The sequence below is a fragment of the Protopterus annectens genome, chromosome 4.part0, assembly GCF_019279795.1.
Source record: "Protopterus annectens isolate FY-2018-M chromosome 4.part0, PAN1.0, whole genome shotgun sequence".
Taxonomy (NCBI): Eukaryota; Metazoa; Chordata; order Ceratodontiformes; family Protopteridae; genus Protopterus; species Protopterus annectens.
Window position 1 is genome coordinate 1536899633 of NC_056733.1, and position 24646 is coordinate 1536924278.

Genomic DNA, 24646 nt, shown 5'->3' on the forward strand with positions numbered 1-24646 from the left:
TTCATGTATTGATCACAGACTACTGTCAGATTCTTTTCTTTGGAAAGGAACATAAGAAAGGCAAATAATCTTTATGAGCCAATTGTCATTGGACCTGTTCTATGCAAAGGCATCAATGTTTCCAAGGCTGGAACATCTTTTTTAATAGCGATGAGCAATATTTTTTGTATGGATAATACTATATCCTGTAACTTAGAAATACGTTATGTTATTGACTTTCTCTATCTTTAGTGAAAATGAGGCAACAGGGATTCTGTCAACTGAACATCCATGGGTTGCAAACAGAAGGTGGGAAGTGAGAAGTCCTTTAGCTTGGTCCCTGTATTTGGTTTCTTCAGTTGCTAACATCTGTAAGGAGTCCACAGTTTAAAAACTGACAGACCCTTCTTACATTGTCTTGGGCTCAGCAATAATTATCATCCACACTGCCTTGAAATGAAGCTGTTTGGTACTTGTGAACGTGATCATTACACTAGTGTAATTGTGAAAAACATTTTTGGTCTAAGTCACTTCTTAGAAGGATCACTTCTGATCAGCATACACCCACCTGATATCTGGAAGTAAACAAACTTACAAATATATCAATATAAACTGAAGGAAATAATTTCTAGTAACAATATATCCTGTAAGAAAGATAGCTGTTGTGAGTCAGATGATAATTGTATTTTTCTTCAAAAGAATTATATTATTTTTCCATTTGCAAGATTATAAACAACAGAAAATAAAATGGGGGAATAATGAGTCACAATAAGCAATTTAAAACTGGAAAGATTATAGTACATACATCCACCAAAACATACAGCCCAAAGCTGTAAATCCACTTCCAAAATTACATCTCTTTTAAGAGTTATTGTGCAGTGTATTCTTTCCTGAAACAGTGTCTCTTTCTATTGAAAACCTGTTCTTATGCAGATTTATTTTCTCTTCAAAACGAAGTAGCCCTTTAAGAGTCTATTAACTTGTCTCCTCCCCAGCACACCTGCAGTAATCTAGATAAAGACTAGCTCAAGGAGTAAAATGTACTTGTACAAAATGGCTGCAGCTAGTCAGGTATGGATGAGTTACATCCACTCAAGTAGGGAGCAGTACAAATAGTTTTATTGATGTTTGCTTATCTTTGTTAGGTTGCTATGATATTTTAAAGACGTCTATGGACTGACTGTTAGGAGTGCTGTTTCACAGTGGTGTAAATAGGCTTAGGAAAACATTCCTCAAAATTTTGTGCAAACTGTTAGCCTGTATTATATTTCTTGATAGATATGTTTTCTTAGTTTTTAACTGTAACACTTTGCTGTTGTAAGTCTTTTGTTTGGAAAGAATGCCTTTGACAACTGTACTAAAAGTTACTTTGGTGCAGAAGTAGTAGCAGCAGCCTTCTTTCCAATTATGTATATTTTGAGCTGCTTGTTGCTGTCTTGTTTGTAATCTACTATAAACTGGCATTTGCTTTGATGGATTCTGGTAAAATGTTTTAACTGTTTGCCCCTTATATTAAGGAGTCTCTCCTAGAACTGGTGAAGGTTGTGAATCAGACTGTCACTACTAAGTAATTTTTCCTAGTTTTTCAAGTATGTGTGGTTCTATTTAAGAAATTTAAATGATTCATTTAATGCTGCTTTTTCTTTAGTAAAATGCTGTTCTTAGTCTGTGAAGGGTAGACTAAACCATCCAAAGCTTACAGGAAATTATACTTTAGGGTCTGAGAACCTATTCCATAAACTGAGACTATGCCTTTGAGTACAGAGTGGATGGCTTTTTGAATGACATTACAAGTTGGGGGGGTAACTGTATGTCCTTTTAGAAGTAGTGCAGGAAGAGCGGTTTGTTGTCTACTTTCCAGCCTGAGTTCCTTAACTCTAGAGCAGTGACATGACTTGTTGGGAATACTAAGATGGTAGAGTGCCAAGGTGATTAAGGTGCAGTAGGAATAATGTATGATGCTCTGCTTTTCAGTGGATTTAATCTTACTGTTATATTTGCTGTTAGGGAATCAAACCTCCAGCAGAGAAAAGTGTAACTTGGTGTCTTGAATTTTTGATAGTCTGCCTAGAACCCCCTGGACAAGGCTGTGAAATTTCATGCTGTATGATCACAAATATCCATTTCCTGCCTTGCCTTAGTCTACCAGTTTTTCTTTGCTGCTTTCACACTGTATTGTAATTACTTTAGTGTTTGGATCATTTCTTACTGTGCCCTTGCTGAAAATGGGCTCCTACCCAGTTGGGCTTTCCTGGTAATCAAATGTCCATAAATAATAAATAATTTGGTTCTCCCCTTGAAATAAAAAGCAACCCTTCAATTCTGTCCATTTTTTTGTCAGCTGTCCATCGGATGTGGAATTTGAGCCCCTGTCCTATCGGATGGAAATGAAGCCACTGTAAATTATAAGGCCGCTCTAGTGACAAGAGGAGGATAAAGTCCTAACTATAGCCCAGCTGACCCAGGTTCAAGTTAGTAGCTTGTCTGATGGAGCAGGGAGGATGGGTGTGCCCATTCTGGGGAGGAGGGTAATCCCTGGTAGAGGCTGAGGATGTTGTTATTTTATAAGCAGGTAGGTTCCAAAAGGGGGGGAGGGTGGAGGACTTGGCTGAGTTGCTGCAGACAAGGTGCTATGCCCTCTCCTTATTGTGCTCCCACTCCTCGAACAATCTGGGAGCAGGGTAAAGCATAAAACTACCCCTTCAGATAATAGTATGATGGCCATACCCCCTAGTATGCCCTAGAATCTGTCAGGCCTAGCCTAAAATGGAAGAAGTCCAGAAGTGTTAAGAGAAGCTGGCAGACCTGGTGATGGAGATGAGGCACTGGCGTACTGTAGGATAATGTAAAGGGAGGAAAAAATGTTTAAAAAAAATATGCATGTCTCTTACATACCTAGTTATAATGTTAGATAACATGCATGTACTTTCTGAGGTCTGTCTTTAGTCAAGCACATTAAGGTGTTTTCTGCTTCAGGAAAGAGTTCCAAGTCTGTGTATGAAATCTGTCCCTTTGAGTTAAAGCCTCAAGTATCTACTACATGGACAATCTCTGCAGAGGCTTTGGTATGAAATAAACTTGCAGTACTCGTACATGGATTATGCATTCGTCTCCTTAAAATGTTACTATGATATATTTGTGTTCAAATATTTCTTTGTTTTTATCCTGCACCAGTGACCTTTTGGGATAAAGCCCTGACTACAATCCAGACGACCAAGTTTCATTAGGTGCTTGGCAGTTCAGGCAAGGAGGGTGAACTTGCCCATTCTGGTAAGGGGGGGGAGGGGCTCATTTAAGTCACACTTGACTCTCTTGATCTCCTTAATGGAGACTGAGAAAATAAGCTTGAGTATCGTGGATTGGTAGAGCAGTTCTGCTGATAAGCCCTTTGCAGAAGAAAAGGAAAGAGCAGTGCTGATTCTTGGTCAATGACCCCTACCCACAGGGCATTGCTGGAGTGGCTGGGGAGGGGACTTGGTAGGAAAAGCTCCTGGACAGCATGTTTGCATTTGTTTCTCCATTTGCTTATAGGTGGTTACTGGGCTATTGACTGGAAGGTCTTTGTAAGCCTAGCTGTGTGTACTCAATATACTAGAGAAACCCTATATAAAGGATCTTGCCTAAACTTAAGATCTTAATTAGCAATGACTGCCCATATCTAGAAGGGTCCTAGGTGAAATCCTCAGCAGGGATTCATGTTTTCCCATCCAGGCTGCACTTGTGGGGTTAGAGGGGCTTTGTTTGGTGTGAACTTGTAGTGTCTTCTAGAGGAGTGTCAACCTCTGACTCTCCAGCAGGTTCTATTTATGTCGCAGGCCAGTTAAAATTCACGTTAATGTTATACAATCAAAATGTGTAGTTTCATTTGAGCTTTAATAAACAAATGGTTAGTGTGGCTGTACCTTTTCCCTTCACTAAATCAGTTTGCCCCATACAATAGATGAGCAACTGCCTGTAGCTGTGCGTGTGTGCATATGTGTATAATATGCGCACAAATGCAAACAAAGTTCTGATTCACGTTCAGAATTGTTCAAGCTTTAACATGCCTAATCCTGTTGTACTTTGACTTGTATTTATTGCATCCAGTGCTTCATTGATCTGATGTTTTGTATAAATGCATTAGATATGCCTAGTACATGAGTAGTCCTACAGATGGGTGTTAGTGCAACAGTGAATGCAATGAATTAGTAACTTTGTTTCTATGCCTTACAGGCAATTTTTACTTGTGGAACCCATGGGGGACAGTAAGCAGTGTAGGCTGTTTGAAGTGGAAGTTTTAGAACTCATTTACTTTGCTCCTGTTCCTCAGAAATGGTGTCCTCCGAGGATGCTTGTATTAAGTGGTGAGGTTGCAGCCAATCCCAACACTCAGAACAGACTGAATAGGATCACTTGGGGAAATGAGCCACTCGCCAAGGAAGTATACAAACAAGTTAAGCTTCATTGCAACAAATAACCAATGTCAGCATTAGATGTGCTGCATAAGTAAGTAGTCGTATAGACTTCTATTACAAGTGTGTGTGTGTGTGTGTTTGTGCTTGTGTGTTGCACTCTGTCTAGAGTAAGGGCAGAAACCATACCCCCCCCCACCCATAAGGGAGATGAGATGTGTAATAAAAACAGAAAGATGGTTTCTTGGTTATCTCTTCTTACGTCTGTCATATGGGGTAGTTTGTTTTTTTTTTTTTTTTTTTTAAACCCCATATTCAGCTGAGCAGTTAAACTTCTCAGCTTTAGGTGAAGCATCTCTATAGAGTATAGATCTTTGTTGTAAAGCAGTAGGCACGATGTTGGATAATTTCTAGAATCTGAGCTCAAAGGCTAGCTGTGTGAGGCCAGTCATAGAATTCTGATCAAGCTAGAGTACTTTGTGGATGCCGTTTGTTTGCTGTTGCCCCCCCACCACCACCAGGCTAAATTAAAAATAATTCATTAAAAAAGGTAGTGTTCATAGCAGGCAGTACCATTAACAATAATAGACTGCTGATGTATAGGATGGCTTGAACATGAGGTCCAAGTTAAATGGATTAAAACTTTACTGTTGATTTGACCATAACCAAAGAGTAGTCCCCCCCCCCCCCCCATAACAGGAGTCCAATGGACTCTGACCTCTCAATAAGAATCTCAATAAGAATTTACTGTCTTCAGAGGAAAATGGAAGGAAAGGGTTCTGGTTTTATGTGCCTTCAAATAGATCTTTCTCACTCTCTCGCATGCATGCAGTTTATAAAACCAAATAGGCTCATACTTGAAACTCTCAACATAGAGTGATGTACTGAAATACATTTCTAAAATGTTACTTGTTGGAGCCTTGGCATATGACTAAAAAGCTGGTCTTCTGTTTTTTACATAGTATTAATCTTCCACATTGTTTCAGTGAAACTAAAGCAATCGGCTAATAAATGTGCACCAGCATCACCTGAGGTCGTCTTCAGATATGAAACCGAGTAACACTTCTAAGCTATGGTCCCCACACACAGCTTCCAGCACAGTTGCTGGGTAGTGTTTGTGTATAGATGGGGAAATGTGCATCCAGATTCTTCACCAATTTTATACAACTAAACCTCTTGTCTTTCTCTGTATTGTGCAAAAGCAGGTCTCGCTAGAGAAGGCACTGAACATTGTGAAAGCAGAAGGGCATTGCAGACACTAAGCTAGACTGACAGCATTAGTGAAGTAATGAATATACATTTGCAAGAACTTAGAATCTGTTTTTGTCTGAAAGGTGGAATAGTATTTTCCTATAGCTATGCCTTCAGCACAGTTAATTTCTTTGTTTCTTTTTGTGTCTGTCTTTAATGGCCTATCCCCACCCTTGTTTGGCAAAGATGGAATTTGTCACTGGAGGGGGCCACAATGTTTTCCCTTTTTAAAGTGCATGCTTCAGCATGCCTGCACCAAAGGCTACCAGGAGTTGTGGATCAGTGTATCCAAGTTTTGACCCACAGGTCACCAATTTTAAAATCCTTGTCCTCCCACCAGATTGAGCAATGTGTAATCTCTTCTAGGGTGGATATTCTTCCCAGCTCTGCAAGAACTTGAGCCTCAAATTGAATTTGCATTGCCAAAGTCATAATCGGGGCTTTATCCTTTTACATCTGAGGGAGTTTTTTCAGCATTCCTTAATTGAAAAGATCTAGCTACAGTTATAACACATGCTTGGCTGAGTTGATCTGTGCTGGCCTGTTAGTATTGTGCACAGTAGTATGCGCTATATATATATATATATATATATATATATATATATATATATATATATATATATATATATATATTAATGCATCGACAACAGTATGAGTGACAGCATCTTGTACTGTTACACCTCCGTCCATCTTGTACTGTTACACCTCCATGCTTGCTTTCATACAGTAGAAAGTGAGAAAGGATGGAGTCTTTACGAGTCTAGTATGTTAGTATTTAAGACCAGTTGTACTCTTCAGTCCAGTGGTCCAGAAGCAGAGCGTCTCTGCTAATGGCAACCCAGATTCAGGAAAGGACTCCGGTTGCCAGTACAGCTAGTGGAGGGGGGTAGGATAGGTTAAAACTGCTCACAGTCTTATCCCAAAGAAAGGGGAAAATCTGATATGTGAGTGACTTCAGATGTAGACCAGAAGCCTCAAAGGATATATTGAGTTTAATACAGGGGTGGCATAATGTGGAAAGTTGCATTGGGGATTGTGCAAACATTATAATGAAGTAGCTGAAATAAACTTGAAACATGAGCCACAAAGCATCTTGAAGTTTTATTGCATGGGAAAACCATTACCAGCAGGTCAAAAGAATAGACACGAAAAAAAACAAATATAGTCTATGAAAAGCAGACAAAAGTAGCACTGATCATTGAAATTGCTACACCCAGTGATTACAGTGTTGCTTATAGACAGTCATAAAATCAGAATTTGCAGGCAGAAATGAGGGCAATGTGGAAGAAAACACTACTGCTCCTTTAGTAGAAGGAGCAACAGGTCTTATCACAGTATGACTAAATTCTTTTTTTTTTTTTTTTTTTTTTTTGTTACTGATGCATGGAACTCCATATGAATTGCAGGAGTAGTCACTACTGGTCACATTGTAGGTGCTGCAAAGACCACTTCTTTGTTAGCCAGATTAAAAGAATACTAATGTCATTAGCTTTAATAGTTTGACTTGGGAATGGGGTCCATTCCATTCAAGCTATTAGAAGTCCAAAAGAATTGGAGAAATAAAAAAAAAAAAAACAGTCCTGTAGTGATGCCCTGAAGTCACTGCACACTCCTCCATGCAAGGACAATGGCCTGCTACCCAAAGTATGACCACTCCCAGGTTCCTCACCTACTTATTTCTCAATGGATCCCTTGCTTCCTGAGAGCAATTGATTTCAATTTGTTGGAGAAGGTTTCTTGCTGGAAGTTGCACTTGGTTTAGGGATGGGCCAGTGTGGAAGCTGGGTAAGAATGCTTGAGGCTATCCTGTGTCAGCTGGGTAAGAATGCTTGAGGCTATCCTGTGTCAGGAGTGGTTGGAAGGATGAGAAATGTATCAAACCAGAAATGTATCAAACCAATATTTAGGAGTCCTTTTCCAGTCTAATATATTAATGTGTACAACCTCCTTGTCCACCCCATCAACCCCTTGCATTCCATTTCTAATGGCTCGCATTTGGGTATGCTGTCAGTAAGACCAGTCCATGCAAAAAAAAAAAAAAAAATGGTAGATGGAAGAATAGGGTCCTCCTTCAGAGTTTGGGATTCCATGAAACAGTGTTGGAAAATCCATGTCTTGCTGTAGACTTGAACATAAAGTTTGTAATGGTTAGTGAAAGAATGGATGGAGGAACAAGTGGCTGCTTGAAGGATAGCTTTATAATCTCCACCTTGTATAAAATCCATTGAAGTACCCACTGTTCTGGTAAAGTGGGATTCAACTATGTTAGTTATGCCATAATTTCATTGAACGTGAACTGTATTGATTTGGAAATAGTTGTCCTGAGTAAATAGATCGAGAGGAAGATTCTAGTAATGACCTCTGGAAAATTCAGTGAGAAATATATATAACCAAGATCCAGTATTGAGTACTTTCTCTCTTCTGTCCCTTTCAAATGAAATATTTGCCATCATGTGGGTATGACTGGCAAATTAGCTTCAGCTCACTTCTCCCATAATGTACCTGTCTTCCAATGAAGCATGTACCTAAACCACAAATGGAATTAATGTAGATCAGGAATATGCAATCTCAGGTGGAGAAATAAGCTTCAGTCTAGGTTTACAAGGTCTGTCTGGAAATGGTAGAGAAAATGTGCCAATCTGAAGGGGGTGGAGACAGTTGGGTTATCAAAGTTGATGGTCTCTGGATAGCGGCAGTCAAGCATTGTTGCAAATGCATAACTTCTGTGTCTTGCATAATTCCATCCATCTACTTTGACTGGAACAGTATCCCTTGGTGGCATTGTGGCAGGATACCATTTGGGCTTTATCTCTAAAAGCAGGTTTTAAACTACAGATTACAAACATGCCTATGGCCATAATGGGTGTGAAGCAAGTTCTCTCCTTTTAGACTAGTACAGAACAAAATGAAAGATGTACAGGGTGGATTTTTGAAGAAACTTTGGTCATAAAGGATGAATTTGGTTCCGATAGAAACCCTGTTATTAAAAGACTAAAGAACAAGGTTTTCTGAGGAAGAAAATTTATCAGATGAGGCTTGCTGAAGGGGGGTTATCTCAAAGCTTCCAGAATATAGGTTAGATCCCAGGAGGCTGTATAGCCAAATTGGTGATCTCGTAAGAAAAATGCCTTTCAAGAAGAGTTTATAGGCTAGGATCAATGAACTGAGATTTCTGGTGGCAATTTGAAATCACTACTAGCTGGACTTTAATGGAAAGAAAGTGCAGACATTGTCAGAGTGGCCAAAAATTGCAGTTCTGAGGGTGCATGGGCAGAAAAAGGCCCCGGTCCCTGATGGATGTTCTCTTATGAGCAAATCTCTTCTGCTTGCTTCTGTAAAGCTTGTCAGCTCAAGGTTTTTGAGCAGATGAGAGAATCTGAATCCCCCTAGAGGGGAAGCATTTATCCCCAGTCCTCAATGGAACTGCAGGAACCAAGTGGTCAAATAGAGGGGTAGAATGTCTAGGTGATGCATACCAGATTGGTGGGGGGGGGGGTATGAGATTTAGCTTGGGATTTAGAACCCAAGGCTCCTTGATGTGAAATCATAGAATTGCATACTAAAGTTTTATCTGCCAGGAAGGGGCTACAAGGTTGTGTGTGTTTTTTCAGCCTTGCAAAGTATTTTGCTAATGGATGCTGGCATTGGTGACAAAATGAGGAAAGCATAGAGAAGTCCCAGGAGGCCAGTGATGTGCAAGGGTGTTCTGTATGACTGGTCATGCAGAGGTTTTAAAGTTGGGGGGAAAAACTGTGAGGCAGAGTTTACAGAAGCTCACCAACAGCAGAAAACCACCTGTACTACTGAAGGGTTTAGGAACTACTCCTGAGACAGAGTACACCACCCAAGTGTGGTATCCAGGGTTTCCAAAATCCCACACCAGATCATACTATGGGTTTTCAAAGTCTTGTTGGACATTAGTACAGACATATTTTGAACCCCTGCAGCTCACTAGGTCATGGAGTCTGTAAAACTGTCACATAATTTTGTGTTGTGTTTAGTATGTGTCCTACTACTGTTGTGCCTTGCTTAAATCTTGGAGGTTTGCCGATGTTATGAGTACCTAAACACCGGACTATCACAGTGGTATTTGTGTAGAAATGTACCTGACTTCAAGGGCCATGCTGTCCTGAAAGTCCTTCAAAAAAAGCACATCTCCTGATTTACTTTACCACATTTATGTAGTCTGTTGATATGCTGTTCTGAAGTTCTCCATGGTAGCACTTGTTTGTTTGCACCATTATGTGGATCACAAATGTCAATAGCTTTTAATTTGCCCTAATGGGAATTTCCAATTTCCAACAATATAGCAAAGGCTGCAGCCTCTCCTGCATTTGGTAGATCATAGCTTTTAATTTGCCCTAATGGGAATTTCCAATTTCCAACAATATAGCAAAGGCTGCAGCCTCTCCTGCATTTGGTAGATCATGTTGAGTATTGTAAAATCCCTTCACCTCTCCTGGCATTACAGCAGATCTTTGCACTTCTCTGCTGTTTTCAAGCAGCACACCCACTTTGACCTAACCTTCACCAATTTTACCTTGGATGTACAGGTAGTCCTAGATGTGAATGGAGTTTTATTCTCTGCCTTGTCACATACCCATACATTCCTCCTCCTGCGCCTGGTGCACACACAATGTCCTGCTCACCACCTGGTCATCCATTACCCGCTTGGGTGACCAGTGTGGCTCCATTGATACCAAGGCAATTTCAACAGTTGATGTATGATGCTGCACCTCCACTTTCCTTTTCATTGTCTGAGTTTGTAACTGCTGATTAAGGGATATGGCTTTTCCAGTACATTGTCTCTCTCTCTCTCTCTCTCAAATTTGCTACTTCTCCTCCATACCTGCCACAGTCCTTCACTTGCCAGTCATCCACGTGCATTCCAGTATAGGACTTTGCCTTAGTTTGGCATCTCCTGATTATTATGGGGTAGAGCCTGGGTTTATTTCCGATACCACTGGGAAAATTACTCTTGTACCAACTCCTTCACTCAATGCTTTCTGGAATTCATAAACTCCAGTGCCCTGGATCAACTTATCCACACCCCCACCAGGGGCAACAATATCCTAGACTAATTATTACCAACATGAGTGACCGGTGTTCCACACCTGAAGTCAATGCCTCATTGGTCCAATCTGACCATATGCCAGTTACCCTAGATATCCACATCCTGCCTCCACCCCCATTAAGGAAACCATGGTAAAATAAATTTCTCCAAAGCTTCTTAAGACAGAAGTGGTGAACTTCATGACACCCATGCAGATGGTCAATACAGTTATGACTATTGAATCTTACACAAATTTCACTTTATAAGCACTTATATGAGTGCATGGATCGTGCTACCCCAAACAGAACCAAGATGCTGTCCTCCAAAAAAAGGAAGCCGATCTGGTGGTCCCCTGCCAAGATGCTGTCCTCCAAAAAAAGGAAGCCGATCTGGTGGTCCCCTGCCAAGAACAAACTGTACAACAAAAGGAAGAAACTGTTGCAAAGAGTAAAATCCCATGAGTGAAGGAGCTCCCTGGTCAGCCTCAGTAAGAAGCTGTGATCCCTGATAAAATCCTCCAAAGCTTGTTACTAAAACAAAATCGCCACTGATTCTAAAGACAACAACAAAGCATTCTATAGCCATGTCAAGAATCTCAATGGCAACACTCAGATCTGCTCTGAGTTACAGCACAATGGCACTAAATATATAGACCCAACTGATATTGCCAACATCCTGGCAGATAGGTTCAGTGCTAACTTTACCCTCCTCTCACCCCCTAAAGAGCCCATCTCTATACCAGAAGAATGCAAAGTTCCTGTAATCACAGCTGCACAGGTAAAAAACACTCTCCAAAGCCAAGAACACAGCATCTATGGGACTTGACAATATCCCAGGCTGCGTTCTACATGAACTACAGAACGAACTGGCACCCCACATAAGTACCATGTTCAACCATAGCCTCACCTCAGGCTTTGTGCTTACTGAATGGTGCACAGCGACTGTTATCCCACTCCACAAGGGGGGGAGCCACCATGAACCATGGGAACTACCACCCCATTAGCCTGATGAGCCTGGTCTGCAAGGCCATGGAATGTATTATCATGGAGCTTATAAACAGACATTGGTAATCTCCAAACTCTGGACCCACCCAGTTCGGGTTTGTAAAAGGCAGATCATGTCTCCTAAATCTGATAGACTTCTTTGAAGCGGGAAGCGGTCACCAAAGCCATTGACAAGGGTAAGGTGATTCACACAGCCTATCTAGATTTTGCCAAGGCTTTCGACACCATCCTCCACTCATGAATTATAGATAAACTCACTAAACTAGGTATAAATCCCTATGTCACAAGATGGGTGGCCAACTGGCTCACTGACAGAACCCACAAGTAGCAGACACCAAATCCGACTTCAGACCAGTGACAAGTGAAGTACCACAGGGTTCAGTCCTGGGTCTTCTGTTTGGTATCTACTTCTCTGAAGTACAGGCTAACACAGAATGTCTTTGGCTAATGAAGTTTGCAGATGACAAACTAGGAGCCATAATCGAAACTCCTAACGATGTGGACATCCTACAAAAGGGCCTCACTGAGACAGATGCCTGGTGTCAAAGCCATGGCCTCAAGCTCAATGCCAAAAAGTGCATTGTCATCCCCTTTGGTAAAAACTCTGTACCCATGAACTACAACATAGGCGGTAGTATACTTAACACCGAAAGTGTGATAAGAGACCCGTTTCTCCTTTGATAATCACATCGCCACAGTGGTCAGGAAATACTTCTACGTGGCACACCATCAAAAAAGGTTTCTCATCCAGAAAAAAAAAAGGTAATTGTTCTCCCTACTCGTCACTCATTGTGCCCATTATATAGAGTATGATGCCCCTTTTGGTATGTACCTCACAAGACATCTACAACAACTGGAAAGGCTGCAGAAATACCTCACAAAGAGGATTACCAGCCTCAAACAGATGCCCTACGCAGACCATCTCAAAAAAACTCCAGCTTTACTCCATCACATATCGCCTACTCAGAGGTGATCTCTGCCTAACATACAAAGCTATGTCAAACCCAGAGCTGTTGGACATGCTCCACTTGAAATCCCAATCCCTCCAAGCTACATGCTCTAGGGACCTAAACCTGGTCACCACAATAAACGGAACATGTCTGAGGGATAGATTTCTGTCCCAGAGACTTCCCATACTCTGAATAAACTACCTATCTATATCAAACAAAGCTCCTCATTAGCACTCTTCAAGAAAAATCTTGATGAGTTGATGGGAAATGTGAAATTCATCCTGGGGATCACCTCTGTGGCTCTGCTCAACAGTGGCACAGGAAATAATTTTCTTGGGTGGCAAAAGCCAGGGTACCTTTTTGGCTGAGCTTGTATAGGTCCCAGAGCCAATAGCCTAGTACCTACCTATGAACCTAATGAGGGTAAGTAGTCTCCATAACTTTTCTTTTTAGGCATGATGTGAGTCTGTATTAAGACAGCAAGTGCATAGTTCAGGTGAATGAGTACAGTGACTGGTTTGTGGTGATCACTGGTGTACAACAGGGATGTAGACTGTCTCCCTTATTCACAATAGTTAGAGTGTGTCATGTGGAAAGCATTACACAGAAACTCAGTGGAACTGAAATGGGTTGATGCCAACAACTGATGAGACTTGGACTTACTGATGATATGGCTCTTACTGGTACAACATGCATAATGGCTGCAGGAACAATATTGGATACAGCAGAGCTACCTGGACAGTTTCATTTTATGCAGATAACTGCAAGAAGGAAGTTCTGGTTAGACTTGGAAAAGCAAGTGCAGCATTCAATAGACTATCCAAAATCTGGAGATCAAAAACATTGCACTGTCCACAAAGGTGAAGCTTGGTATGTCCACAAAGGTGAAGCTATACCAAGCACTGAGTGCTGTCTATACTCTGTGCTGAGCTGTGGCCAGTCACTGCATCAGCCATGAGAACTTGAGGCTGCTCATGGGTGAGATGCATTTTGGGAATATTGTGGAAAGATGAAGTTTATGGAAAGATGAAGTTTATAAAAAGTGTTAGAAGGCAACAAGGGAAACTTGAAAATATGTTAACCACATGGACACTAGCAGGATTCCTATACAATCCACTAATTGGGAACCAAGATCCATGCAGACTTTAACAAAACTGGAAAGGTGTTGTAACAAGAGAACTCAAGTTGCCTGAATATCACTTGGCAGGAAGCTAAAAAACAGCAGCTGGTAGGACATAGTGGAGTCAACTTGTGGCCCAATCCATCATCGATGCGGGTGAAGTCTTGTGTTTTTGCTGTGCCTTTCATGAAAAAGTCGAGTATGAGATGAGTTTTGCAGACAAGATTTTTCTTCTAGAAAAGTGCCCAATTGTAATGCATTCCAGCAAGGAGTGATGTTATTGTGATAGTTGAAAGTTTCAGGAAGTACAAAAAATAGAATGGTAGGGAGTAGTGGCAGATTTGAGATACGAGAGATTTAGGTAGTAGATTGTGTTCAGCAGTTTGACATGGTGGGGGGTTGGAATAAATGGCTATTCTGCCAGCTGTCCTCTGTGCTTCACATCCTATGTTGAGTCTACCAGCACTCCAGTTAATCTCTCCTGGTCAATGTCTGAATTTAAGCTATGGTCATTGAGGAATGAGTGTCCTGGGGGGTCTGTTGTCCAGGTATATATAACCTACCCTCTGTTTGATCTCATGTTTAGACCATGCCTCCCCTTAGAGACTATCTAAAGAACCCTCCCCACAGGATTGGCACACCCATCTCTGTGCCACTCTTGTCACCTGAGCTATAATCAAACCCATGTTTGGGCTTTCACAATATGCCACCAGAGCAGCTCTAGCTCCATATGTTGTGAAATTCTTTAATGTGGTATGGCATTGCCTCCTAGGTGTGAATGAAAGTAGGTGGTAGGCAAAAGATGTGGGTGCAATGGGTAGTGAAGTTTGTGTACATTATAAGATAGTGGAGTATGTTGCTGCTTCATGAATACACTGAGATGTGAATAAATGACTTGTATGATTAGGTCACCAAGTAGTACAACATGCAAAGAGTCCTGTTAGGTTAATGTAACTGGAGGCGAGTGATGTGTTTAGCTGTACAGCTGTAGTAATGAATGGAAGGTATGGTAGGGAGTGAAATTTGGCCAAATGTAAGTGAGGCCAAGTGTATTGTAGAGTACCCACTAGTGCTGTAATCGTACAAGGGTGAGAAGCAAAGTGAAAAGTAGTAGTGAAGCAGAGTATAGTAGAATTCCCCATTGGTGGAGATTCGGGCAAGATGAGTATAGTAGAATTCCCCACTGGTGGGAGATTCGGGCAAAACAATCTGCTAACAATTAGTGTTTAAGGTTTATAGAAGAAACCTGCTATAAGAAAGGAGGGTTAGTAAGAAGAAACGGAAAGCAAACTTCCATGGAGGGCACTATACATGAATCTGTGAGATATGGGTGGGAAAACTACCTTTTCCTAGGTTGTGGAAGGAAATGCACTCCAAAGAGCAATGTTGCTGGCCATGGGATGCCAGCAATCAGAATATACACAGTTTAGCCCAATAGTTGTCAGTTATGGAAAAGTGCTTTCCGCTTTCTACCACAGCATAGTTCTGTGTTCATAAAATGCAAAGTAGAATGTCTAGTCCTTCAGTCATGGTAACAGTAGGGGTGGCGGGCAGACTTTGTGTGCTGGATCTGTTCTACCCAACAATTGTGAAAAAATATTAAAGTCGTAGTGTGCTGTAAACTGTACCCTTGGGTGGCCATCGGGTTTAAGTATAAGAAGGGTACACATGAATTACAAAGTAGCTAACTGGAACAGAACGAAAAGTTTCTATGGAACTGATAGAAACTTCATGGGGATCCATGAAGCAATGGTATAACTAAACTTTGCTTTTCTTTGTACAATCGGAAGTATACACAGGGTTTCTGAAATCTAAACAAAAGCCTGAGAAATTGATACAACTTAAAGGAAACTGAGGATTTGACTGACTCAGAATTTGTAAGCACTGCTACCTTAATATGTTGGAACGTACTAGTAATACAAATTGGTGCAAACGTAATGGTAGTTTTAGTGCATGAGGTTTGTATTGCATGTTTTGGGAATAAACATTTATGGAGAAAACATTTCTTGATAAACAATAACCATTCTTTATTCCAACCAAAGGGATATGGAATCTTGCCATGCACTGTTTTAGTAAGCAGTATTTTTTTTTCTGTCCTCAGTCATGCCAAAGCTGTTAAGGTAGAACAGGAAGAGCAAGCTGATTTACAGATTGCACTTGGTCATACACATGATTGCAGTTTTCCTTTAGCATATTTGTACTGCTGACCATTCTATTTTTCCACATCTTGTTTATCATATTCCTCTCCCTGCTTGATAATGTCTTCATGTTAGACTTTTCCTATTTAACCGTGTGAAACCAACATTTATATAGAGACCCAAATGTTTTCCTGCATCACAAAGTTTAAATCATTTGGAATTGTTTTCAGTTGCTTACCTGATGAGCTATACAGTTTTAAAATCCTACCCAAAAATGGGTTAAGGGCAAGGTACAACAGTGATGTCAAATAAGTTGCTGTAGAATATCACTCTGGTGTTTTACATTTTATTGGGAATCTGCTGTAAAATGATTTGTCATTTCACAATGATTACCCTTTCTATTGAAATATCAAGTGCCAACAAGTGAAAAAAGACCAAAAACCCAGGAGAAGAGCAAAATCTCTGTCTCCCCTCAAACCTTCTATAGAATTCTGAGAGTTTATATTTGTTTTTGGCCATTGTCTATTTCATTTCAAATGGTATTTTACGAATGAGTGAACATTCCAGAATTGAATGTGCAGCATTTGGAAATGCATCCATTCCATGGATGGGATTCCACCTTATTTACAAGTCTCTATTGTGCCTTTTAATAGATTATCCTTCCATTGCCGTTATTTCATTTTCCCTAAATAACTAAACTGTCCGCATATATAGCGTGTATGTTGATGGAAGGGAGAGATATTGGCATATAGTTCTTAAGATGTGCAGGGAAAGGAGTGGTGTTTTTTCCTTTTTTACTATGTTGGGGTCCATTCTTATCTGTACAAATAAGTAACTTTTATTTACCCTGAAGTGAAAGTTACTGTGAAAAGATGTTAACGGCTTCCTATTGAAATGTCTGCACTCAATGCAGAGTGCTGAAAAAAGACTGAAAAACCCTGAGAATAAATTTCATAAATCACTGTTCTCAAATCTTTTTTTTTTTTTTTTTTTTTTTTTTGGGGGGGGGGCAAGAATCTTTCACCCCCATGTGAAAGGCAAGTCCTCTACACCCCCTGAACTTGTGTGTGTATATATAAACTGTGAGATCACCAATCCTTGCAGAAATGGGAATATACTGAAATGGCATCTTTAACATGGTATAAAGTCCGATCTCTCGGCCGTTCGGTATCTGTACTTTGGGAGTTGCTGTAGAAGGTTCCAGCATTTCAAATGGTTACCAATGTTCTAATTATTTAGCTAGAGGTTAATAACTGTATCTAGACTTGTGATTGTAATATGCAAGTTTACATCCTGTAGCTTCATTCGATTTAATTTTGTGTGCTAGAACTTCTGATTTCTTTTACCCAGTGCTATTTTTCCCTCTCCAGTTATTTTAAATGTTTTGTTCATTCAACAAATTGCTTGTTTTATATTTTCTATATGCCATCTTAGGTATTCCTACTAATGCTAATATTTAGTTTGTTGGTGGAGGATGGCACTCCTAGACTAATGACCCATTAGGGGTTTAAGCCTATTTGTGTACCTCAAACTCATTTGGATCCAGAGTATCATGGGCATCTATTTGGGGGGGGGGGGTATGTTGGGGACGTAACTAAGGGAAGTGTAGGGGGGATGATTACTGACTGCCTCTTTCCACAAGGGACATGGGGGCCAGACCTGGGTAGACTTGTGATTTCTCATCCAGTTTTCAAGGTTTAATTTGAATATGGTCTGGGATGAACTCTGTTTTTTAGATGCATGGGAACCTGATCAATAGAGTGGGGATCCTTTGGGACACGTCAGTCTCTCCATGTTCTTGTTGCAGAATATGTTCAGATCCTGATCTGCTTTTGTTTTTTACCGTTTTGTGAAGAATTTATTCCCTTCAACTAATAGCAATGATATTTTGCCTTTCCTGTTTATATCTACCTCAAAATGATGGTTCCATTGTGGTATTCTGCTCTATCCCTGTTTGATGCTTTGTATTTTCATGACAGCGTTCTGTTTAGCTGTATGATAGTTTTTTTTTTTTTTATCATATGGTTCTTTTGGTGTTGCTAACTGTTTTGTTTAAATCTCTTTTGTCAGTTGAATAACACTCTGGGTCTCTTGTACTTTTAATAATTGGAGCACTTATACCAGTAAATCATACATATGTTCAAAGATTCCTAGACATGGTAACTGTGAATCACTTCAACCAATACTTGGCCTACAAAGATGTCAAATCTTTCTCTCCCTAGCATTCCACCTAGCTCTGGACAAATCTGTATTCTATTCCTTTAGGGCATCTAAACAGAGAACAACAAATACCTTAGAATTCAATAATTTTAAAAAGGCAGATCTATTGAAACTGCACTAATATACCCAATTTTCAACTGCATGTCTTTCAGCCCCTATGTAACATCTGCTGTCAATGTGTCCCAACATAACATCAACCAACAGGTCCCAATTAGACTAAATATATTGCAGAGCATAACAATAAGTCTACTTAGTGTAATGGCTGCATTGATGAACTGTAAATCCTAGAATTTTAAATCTGCCCACTTTAAAGACTCCTCTTTAAATGATTGCTGATCTTTTGAAGTTACTTCAAGGGAGACCAAAGTGGAATACAATGGAAATGTATTATCTGATGCCCAATATAATGGTAAGTCTTTTTAACTATACCAGATTAAGAAATAACACACTGGTACGCTGCAATACTAACCCACTCTTAACAGAACTAAGCATGCTCTTACTAAACCTTCCTAAAACTGTTTGCTATATGCATCTTCACAGGATATATTGATAAGGTATGGAAAAAGACAGTTTTTTGTTATAAAGGCAGCACCCATCCTTTTTTTTTTTTTATAGATATAGATATAGATGTAGATGTCTAATTTGCAAAGCCATAAAATTTCATAGGCTCAAAAATTCTAAAAACGGCAATATAGTTTTGTAAAAGGGTGGTCATGTCTACTTAATACAGTAGAATTCAGATAACCACTGCAGCCATACATAACAGCTCATTCATGCAGTTCTTGAGGCATACCTGGATCTAGCCTTCAACATAATTTTCTATAAAAATTCTAAAGTTTTATTTTAATCTGTGTTTTTTTTTTTTTTTTTTTTTTATATTTCAAGATAACTGGCTAACAGATGCCACCCCTTGGTAAATAACTGGTGTCACAAGATAAGCGGCATTCATAAGAGCTCAGAGCTGGGACCCATTTTGTTTCTTGTGTACTTTTGAGTCACTTGTCCAGGCATATACTAATTTTAAATTTGTCATTCACTCTACATTTGGTACTGAGTTAGTGCAGTAAAGGCTAAATCACACAAATCAGTGGCATATTAGAAATGTGTGATAAATTTAAATGTGCAATAGTGTAGTGCTGTCAACTTTGAATATAATTAAACAGCAGCTTGCAGTATATAGCACCACCCTCCAGACTGTTGTGATTTGACATCGTCATAGACCACTCCCTATCCTCTGACCACACTGTAATAACTGATCAAAAAAAGCTATCTGGAAGTTTTTATCCAGGTCAAAATGGCAATGCCACTCTTCTCTGCCTTGCCATGATGAGCTCAATTATAGAATATAATGCAATGACACTTTTAGTATGTACCTGACCAAGCATGTCCCACAGATATAAAGACTCCGATGTTCCATTTACCAGGTTTAAGTAGCTCTCAACTGACCATATTTTTGGTCTTTTTCTCAACTTTTTTTTTTTTTCTGGCAAAACAGTGAACTAAATTCATTACTTAAATGACAGGCATTTAAATTTCAGATTTCATATCCTGCAAAAAAAATGCATGGTAAGACAAACCCTTTTATTCTGGCAAATTTCCAAGTATATACGTGTAATATTTAAAATCTCACTATTTTTGGCTTTTATCTCCCCAATATTTTTAGCTTTGTTCAGATTTCTTATGCTAAGAGTTTGAGAGTTATGCTCAAGGCCTATGACTCCTGTGAGGTTTATGTCTAGTATTCCATGCTGTGAAATGCCTAATCCTCCCTTGCCTCTTGCACAACCATGAAGCAAATGGCTTCACTTGAATAAGCAATACTGATATTTATGCTTGCTTTAAAGCAAGACAGAAGGTATTCCAGTGTGCTTTGACAAGGCTCGATTGAACTGGCTCCTGCAAAAATTCATGGGACTCTTGCTATATTAGAAGCAGGACAATGCTCTTGAGGGTTGTTGTGGTCTGTGGGCTGGTTCTGCCTCTGCCTTGTAAATTCTGTGTATAAAAACTATTGCATTAATAGAATATCCAATGTGTGATTTCTGTAGTTAATCTTTTACTACCTCTGCCTTTATAACCTTTTTTAGTAAAAGGTTACTGTCAGTGGAAAGAGCCAGGTCAAATCTTAGATAAACTTCAAATGAACATCTTCAGTTTTATTCTTTGTGTTTGGTGGTTTAACAACTTTTGGTATCTGTTTTTGCAGTTCTTGGGTATTGTTTCCTCTTTCCCTCTGCCATTGTATACTATTTTTCCAAAACTGTACCCCGCAATCCCACTGCATCACCCTTATGCTGCATTAAAAATGCTAGGCTTGAGACACTTAAAATGTATTAAATTTTTACACTGAATGGGAGACATTGCAACACAGAAGGAATAGTTTATGCATTGAAATGTTCTTGTAATTTTGTATGGGGAAAGCAAGAGGGCTTTTAAGCTTGGATTACAGTAACAGGGATATTAATAGGCTTGAGCCCTCTTGCAGCACATTTTAAAATGTATCATAATAGTGATCCTGTGGGATTGAGGGGTACAACTTAATATGTTTATATGATAGCTGTTTAGATATTTAAAAAGAAATGTTTATTTTGAAATATGGTACTCTAACCCATGCTGGGATAAATGTAGATTACAACTGGAGGCTTTTGATTCAATTATTTAATTGTATAATTGGATGTCTAGTGCTTGTTGTTTAAGGGTTGATTTAAATGTAAAAGAAAAAATACTCCTTTTAGACTGTTTTCGCCAAAGTGCTAAGAGTTTGATAGGATTTTAATGAAATATCCATTTATGTGGACTACTGGCTATTTTATGTTTTACACATGTCTTCAATTTTTCTTTCACTTTTTTCTAGTATTTTAAAACCTCTGCTTTAACAGTTGGCTATAAAATGAAGCAAAGATTTCACGAGTATGCTTCAATAGGCTAGAATTAGCACCACCTACAACTTGGCAACATGTACTCTAACCCTTATTCAAATGTGGTTTTGTCAGTGAAATGTGTAAATGAGCTTTATCCTTCTGTGCCACAGAGCCAGGCTTAATGTATGGAGTGGGGCCAAGGTAACCCAGTACTTAAGCTACTTCTCCAACTTTGAAGAACTATGTGAGGAAGGATGGGAAATGGCTTGCATATCCTGGAAGTTTGGGAAGGATTAGTTTGCTAGTGGCCACTTGCTACCCTTCTACTTGCAGAGGGAGGGCCCATTACTGGGAATGATGCAGGCTTGACATTGCCAAGAGGGTGATCATATCCCTTGTGTGAAAACAAGCATGTTTGCTGAGAGGGAATAGGACATCCTGCAATGATGCAAGTTGTCATATCGGACACCATGGAACAGTATGAGGGCCATGTAGAAATGTCTTTATAGCCACTGTAAGCATGCTGTGAGCTTCTGACTGGGACTGTGTAGTTCCATGTACATAGACCTTGTATAGATACTAGAGGGTCCCATTCTGAGGGGAAAGCCAAAACCGCTTAAATGTAGGGAACTTGGTTAGCAAGTGGGATGAGAAAAAAAGCATTTGGGGTGATAATGTACATAACCTTGCTACTGGGCCAGGCAAAAGATAGCAATTTTAGGGTGGGTATCGTGGCTTAGTGGTAATATTGACGTGTGGTAGTTCATCAGTGGGGTTCTTAACTTGGGAATTCCTTCCATTACTGTCTCATTTTTCTTTCTGTGGAAGTAGGTTTTTGTAGGGTGTTCCCATTTCCTCCCACATGTAAACATACTATAGATCAATTGCTTGCCCTTTTCCTGATCAATAATATGAGATGGGTTGTAGGGGGGTTGCATCCTATGATGGGACAGTGCACCATCCAGTGGTATCGTGTCTTTCCTTTTGTCTCTTGATTGCCTGGGTAAGTATTAGCATTTCACAGCTCTAGCTACATGCTTAGCTAGCAGGTTAAGCTATGTTCAGAGTGTGAATTCTACGGTTTACATGTACCCCTAATGCCCAATGGGTAAATGGTTTAGAAGCTGACCTATGGTGGCCCATTCTAAAAACTTCAGAAATTTAACCTAACTTTCTATTAATCCTACAGCTCTCAAAAGTATGTCCATCTGATTCTCTACCTCTATTATTCATCCACTTCCTTTCTTCACTGTACTTTTAGCTTCTTACCCACTCTCCTCTTCGTCCCTTACCTTCCTCTGTCTCCTTCGTCCCTTACGTACTTTTAGCTTCTTACCCACTCTCCTCTTCGTCCCTTAGCTTCTTACCCACTCTCCTCTTCGTCCCTTACCTTCCTCTGTCTCCTCTTCGTCCCTTACCTTCCTCTGTCTCCTCTTCGTCCCTTACCTTCCTCTGTCTCCTCTTAGTCCTTACCTTCCTCTGTCTCCTCTTCGTCCCTTACCTTCCTCTGTCTCCTCTTCGTCCCTTACCTTCCTCTGTCTCCTCTTCGTCCCTTACCTTCCTCTGTCTCCTCTTCGTCCCTTACCTTCCTCTGTCTCCTCTTCGTCCCTTACCTTCCTCTGTCTCCTCTTCGTCCCTTACCTTCCTCTGTCTCCTCTTCGTCCCTTACCTTCCTCTGTCTCCTCTTCGTCCCTTACCTTCCTCTGTCTCCTCTTAGTCCCTTACCTTCCTCTGTCTCCTCTTCGCCCCTTACCTCCCTCTGTCTCCTCTTCGTCCCTTACCTTCCTCTGTCTCCTCTTCGTCCCTTACCTTCCTCTGTCTCCTCTTCGTCCCTTACCTTCCTCTGTCTCCTCTTCGTCCCTTACCTTCCTCTGTCTCCTCTTCGTCCCTTACCTTCCTCTGTCTCCTCTTCGTCCCTTACCTTCCTCTGTCTCCTCTTCGTCCCTTACCTTCCTCTGTCTCCTCTTCGTCCCTTACCTTCCTCTGTCTCCTAATTGCAAATATTGTACATAGATGTCTTGTATCTGTAGCTTTTCATGTTTACCATTTAAATCTTATCTCTGTTGTAAGATGACCAAAATTTGCTGTTGCAGTGGTTGTGTGCATCCATATAAACTGATCTACCCTAGCTAACAAATTTGTCTTTCACAAAGTTACATATGTACATTTTGTATGAAGCTGTATAGGCTGGGACACGGTCAGAATATGTGGTTTTGTGCTTGCTTATTTATGGGAGAAGCACTGATGCAATGTAGTTTTGGTGTTTTGCATGTGCTGCTAATCTCATTCTGTCATACCTGTCCTTTTATGATAAGGTGTGTTTCAGTACAGAGGTATGTTTTAGGAATTTTTCATTTTCTAAAATTTCTTAATGCACATTAACAAGGACCTTGCTTTTTTAGTATGATAGATGCTTGTGCTTTGTATTGACAAATTGTATATTTTTGTCATGAGACTTCCATCACACGGTGGTCTTTTTTTTTTTTTTTTTTTTTTTTTTTCTGTTGCTATGCATGAAAGTGCTGAAAATACAGAGTAGTAGAAAACAAGATGGGCAATAATTCAGATAAGGATGCAGCACAAATAACCTGATGTTTGCAGTGAGACTAATGACAAAAAGCTAGAGATGAGGAAAGAGTCTTAACTGGGCTTTCCTAGGATTGTCACAAACGGTGATAGAATTAGTGCAGGTTTTGTCTGGGAGTGGGTGTGCACAGGGATTTATCTCTGAGCCCACTGCTGTTCATACTGGTGATGGACAAAATTAGCAAAAGCCATTGGGGGGCAAATTAACCCAGCTGCTATATGTAGATGTGGCATTGCATGCAGACTCTCAACAAGAACTGCAACAAATGACAGGGAAATGGGAATGTACAACTGAAGGCACATGGGCTGAAACTGAGTACAGATGACGGTTGTCATGACAACAAATAAGGGAAATTTGAAGAAACTGGAAATTGAGATGGAAGGAAAATTAATGGCACAGGTGAACATATGCAAGCATGAGGGAGGGTTGTTGGAGAATGGAAGTGTGAATGCGGTCAAAGCTAGGGTTGGAGGGGCTACAGCTAATTGGCACATAGTTTCAGGGGTAGTGTGTGACAGACTGGTAATGAAGCCGCAAAGATGTACAAAAGTGGTATGACCCTATGCCACTAGGTTATAGAGGACTGATCAATGAAGACATGGCATTTGAGCAAACTAGAGATGTTGTGCCTGAGATGGGTGGTAGGAAGCGCACTGTGGGACAAAGACGTACTGACTTCAAAGCAGGCACCTCTGTAGTTCAAATCTCAGAGATCAGAGGGACAATCTGGTGAATTTTATCTTTGATATAAATCCATTATACAAAAGATGCAGCAACTGGTTCTGCCTTCTAACTTATATTACTAGGTGGACATATGGTACTGAATACAGACTATGACAACACTATTTGTGAATCAGTGTATAGCTGAATACAACACATCCTACTGAAACATTTTGTATACATATTCTAGCTTTTCATACAGAACATAAGAATGAACTATATCAAGAAACAAATGGACATCTGCAAGTAAACAGCTGAAAACAACATAGCTTTGAAGGCTAAGGGTTATGGTTGAACCCCTTTTTTCAACTAGGATGCACAATTAGAGCTGCCAGGATTATGTAGTGACTTGCATCCAAGTCTGAGGCCATC

The 24646-nt window shown here is 40.1% G+C and overlaps 1 protein-coding gene across 3 annotated transcripts in view; it reads left to right on the plus strand.

The window, feature by feature from the left end:
- The first annotated feature begins 1007 nt into the window (after positions 1-1007).
- Positions 1008-24646, plus strand: part of LOC122800189 (eukaryotic translation initiation factor 4E-like) — a 209850-nt gene continuing 186211 nt past the window's right edge. The window contains exon 1 of one of the 3 annotated variants that reach the window (XM_044069696.1): positions 1008-1050. In XM_044069696.1, coding sequence (XP_043925631.1) covers positions 1018-1050 — 33 coding nt within the window. In that variant the 5' untranslated portion in view covers positions 1008-1017. Of the gene's footprint in view, positions 1051-18456; positions 18516-24646 lie in introns of those variants that run through there. The other 2 variants (XM_044069694.1, XM_044069695.1) reach the window with 2 other exon arrangements.